Here is a 4,082-nt window from a genome sequence, read left to right as displayed (position 1 = left end):
GCTGGGGTGGCAACAGGGGTGGCAAGGCTCTCCTTAGGGGTGGCAACTGCCACCCCATGCCACCCCAGTAGATCCGCCCCTGACGACTGGCTACTACTTGCTACTTTTTCAGTTTTGAACTTCTTCCTGCAGTGAAACCCAGAGAAATAAGCCTTACCCTTGCTGTTTGGGTCTCTGATGAAGTACTGCCGCACGCTGAAGTATTTATCTTTGGCGTGGTACGAATAAGTGTTCTGACCATAGGTCTCCGTCCAAAAGACGTCAGCTTTCCCCTTAAACTTGATGTAGAAGGAGCTGATCTGGCAATCCTTGGCCGCTTCCACAGAAACTTGACCAGAAACAATGTCTCCGTTTGTAAAAGTATTGCTGGCATTGATGGAGTTATAAGTGATTTCTATCTTCTTTATTGTCGACGACATCCTGACAAGATTTACGCACCGAGCTCGACAGCAGATCAGGAAACCTGACACTAAAAGCAGGCGTCTCTCTCCACCTACAGTAGGAGGGCGCGTCTGTACAGCGAAGAGGATTGGTTTGATTTATGTGCGGCGCCGCCTCCTCCCATCACAGAAGCGATTGTCTAATCTTAAATGTTGTTTTATATTAATAAAAGCTGAGACTGTGGGGAAAGAATTAGATCCTGACCCCATCCTTACTAATCCTTACAACATACTAAAATGCTAAAATTCACAAAATGAGCAGCTGAGAGTTATGCAAACACTTTCTGATCTTATTATGGGAATAATTTCACTTTTTTTCGAGATTGCACACTTTCATTGTGTTTTACAGTAGGCGTATACAGATCTGCATATCTAATTGTATTTGGAAAAATAGCTTTTGAAATGACAAGAAAAATGTAAACATAATTCATGCTGACTGGAGTTGGTATTATCTGGCACTTATCAGTTCACAAAGCTTCATCACGTAAGGTTAAAAATGACAGAGCAGTAAACTAACCACATAATGCATCGCAGTTAACTAAAATCAGATGATCTAAGCCAACGTGTATTTAAGGAGAAAAAAAAAGGTCAGGGTAACATAATTCAACTTTTTACCTTTGACTGGACAAGTCCATATCATTAACATAATTTAAAGTAAGCTTCATTCTCCATTTTGAACAGTACTGTGAGGAAGCTGCATCTGCACAGCAGAAAAGTAAACATACAGATTCACCTTTCAGGGTTTAGTTATTTCTGTGTACTTCATGAAGAAGTCAACAGATCCCTGTTGGTCCAAAGCTTCTTTTGCATCTTACTGACTTTTCCTGAGGTCAGGGGTCTGCCATATATGAATAAAATTAGCCTTGAGCTGAAAAAAATAATTGTCATATATTTTATCAGTGGCAGTTTTTGATGTGGGCAATTTCCAGGGTGCAATTTATGGGACTCAAACTAGTAGAGTTACCTTTCACTGACATGCAAAACAAGTTTTGTGTCACTGATTTGCTCACCCAGCCAATGGAGAGTTGCTACCATCTGCTGTGTGTGTGTAGCACTGCAGAAACCAGACACCCCATGTGGTTAATGATGCAGAAGATTGTGTTTGATTTGCACCTTCTGACTTGGTACTAAGCTGAAAAATGATCTCTGCTTTAAGGAATCATTGATGCATTTTGTCATTTAAAATCTAATCTATCTGTCAAGAATCCTTTGGTTGTTTTTACTTTATCTACAGTGTTTACAAAAAAGCAATAACACCAGTCTGATAGACTTAAAGCTAAGTGTGAAAAGATTGTACAACAGAACAATTCGGTAACTTCTAAACTAATAGAATAATAAAGTCAACGATTTTATGTTCTAAGGTGAGCTGGAAAATAAAGATACAAACACCTTGCTAATAATTAAACCACATTACCTTCACAAATCATGCTAGAAATACTGCAAGACACACTAATGGACATGCATAAAGTGCATAAAACCAAAATTAATTTTGGTATACAACATCTTGCTTTGAGCGAGGAACATGACTGATGTTAAATTATGTCTAGTTGGTAAAGCATGTTTCGAAGCAAGCCCTTAGAAACACTTGAAACATTAAAGATAAATTAAGCGTCCCATAAAAATATTAAACATAAGAGATAATAAACTCAAGGGGGGGGGCGAGAAACTAATATGTCCATATGTGAGCTGCATGGGAAAACTGCAGAAATGAGTCCTGCTTTTTTCTACTTGATTTAAAGAAGCCAAAGTTTAAAAAAAAAATAAAAAATAGATGTTTAGTTCTCATCCTGAAAACACTGAGGGACAAAGTCTCCGATAAAGAAAGGGTCTACCTTACCAGCATCACTGAAATGTATTTTGTCCTTTGGACATTCAGTAGCTTATAGAGCAACAAGTTTTGAAATCTATCATTGAGCAAACAGGAAACCGATGCATGGACTTGGAGAGGCTTAAGGTATTTAACTGTTTCAGAGTCTATAGCACATTTGACTTTTCAGAACCTCTCACATTCATGCTGCAGCTCCCTCTTCTGGTAGTATAGGGCATTGCAGTATTTTAGATCTTTCAGGCTCAATACCCAAGACACAGCAGGGAAAAGAAGTATTGAACACATCAGTTTTTGTCTTGGTTAATACATTTTGCACTATGGACATAAAACTCATTAAGTTTTGGTAAAAACCACAGTAAACCACGCATTTAATTAAACCTATAGAAATGGAACACTAAAGGAAATGTGTAACAACGTTGAGTGACGACACCATAACTGTGTGTATTTGTGCTTTGGAAGAGATACAGTGAAGAATTTGCGCTTACCAGCTAACTAATATCTCTAATTTTATTCAAATAATTTCAATTTATAGCACCTATTGACAACACGTCATCTCAAAGCACTTCGTAAAAGTCATTGCAAGCCAATTATACATTCATCCCAGTTGGTCCTAGCTATTGGTTCAGTGTATTAATTGTCTGTAAATGAGATGGTAGCAAATGGCAAAATGGTATCTGCTAGAAGCTGTAAAAATGTTACCTGGATATAGGACAATTTAAATGGCAAAATTGTGTTAGGAGTTGCATCACTTGAAACATCTCCAAGATTGTATGATGTCAGTAGGGTATTTAAAGTGCATAGATTGATATCAACTTTCACAGACTGGAAGAAGTAGAAATCTAAATATGAGACTTTAATATATTTCAGAATATCATTGGGAGCTACTCTGACATGATATATCATCAAAAATATGTTGTGAAATATTTGTACTCTATACTGTAGGCATGAGCACATTTTAGTTAAACAAGTTGTAGTCCAGCTCAGAAAGAGTTAAGTCAGTATCTCAACCAATCAGAGCGCCCATTATTGTGTCACCTGATTCGAGGTGAACTTCTCTGGAGAAAATAAAAGCTTCAGCTCTGACAGAGGATGTGCTTTTAAAATCTAATTTTTCCCCTTTTACTGATATTAGCTAATTTCAGTGAAGTTTTTAACCAAAGTTTTGCTTCAGAAGCACAGTTTATGAAATATTTGCTCTGTAGTTCAAAATAACAACAACCATTTCAACAATGCACTGCTTTGTTAAAATTACATTGACTGAAATTCAAAACTGTCAAGGTTGGTTGTTAAATCTGTGTCATGGAAAAAGAATGAAACTTGGGAAGAAAAAAAACCTGTTGGAAAAAAAAAAAAAGCATGAGTAGAAACTGAATATTGGAGCCTGAATATCAGACTGCTGTGACAAACCTGACAACCACCTGAATGGAAAACAGGGAATAAAGAAAGTCTGCCATGTTTTCCAGTAAGGAGTAATGAATGTGTAATTGACAGTCATCTTGTCACATGATATGTTGGTGGTCAAATTTTCCATTTTAGTTGGTGTCACATGATGGACCTAATTTGTCAGTCAGGTGTGTTATTTATTATGGTCTATAAACTCATGATAAAGGCAGCAGAACAAGTTTCTGGAACTGATAACACAGTAAGAACCAGGCCCAACTCTATGAACGGTGTAAATAATTTCAGTGTAGATATACACTCTTGGTCTTGGTCAGCTTAAAATTGTCATTTGGTTTTTCTGTATATTTGAATAAAATTATTTCAGTTCATTTCCTGAATCATTTGAAATACAGATGAACTCTCAAATAAAAGCA

At 36.9% G+C, this 4,082-nt stretch overlaps 1 protein-coding gene across 1 annotated transcript in view; it reads right to left on the bottom strand.

Moving 5' to 3' along the window:
* The window catches only part of LOC106953432 (arrestin domain-containing protein 3-like), a 14,692-nt gene extending 13,420 nt beyond the window's left edge, over positions 1 to 1,272 (bottom strand). The window contains exon 1 of the mRNA XM_015042196.1: positions 158 to 1,272. Coding sequence (XP_014897682.1) covers positions 158 to 419 — 262 coding nt within the window. The 5' untranslated portion in view covers positions 420 to 1,272. The remainder of the gene's footprint in view (positions 1 to 157) is intronic.
* Between the last annotated feature and the right edge of the window lie 2,810 nt (positions 1,273 to 4,082).

This window comes from Poecilia latipinna, unplaced genomic scaffold (assembly GCF_001443285.1).
Source record: "Poecilia latipinna isolate Pla-1442-1.1 unplaced genomic scaffold, P_latipinna-1.0 Scaffold580, whole genome shotgun sequence".
NCBI classification, from domain to species: Eukaryota; Metazoa; Chordata; class Actinopteri; order Cyprinodontiformes; family Poeciliidae; genus Poecilia; species Poecilia latipinna.
The sequence above is the reverse complement of the archived record's forward strand: the minus strand, read 5'-3'. Positions and strand labels throughout refer to the sequence as shown.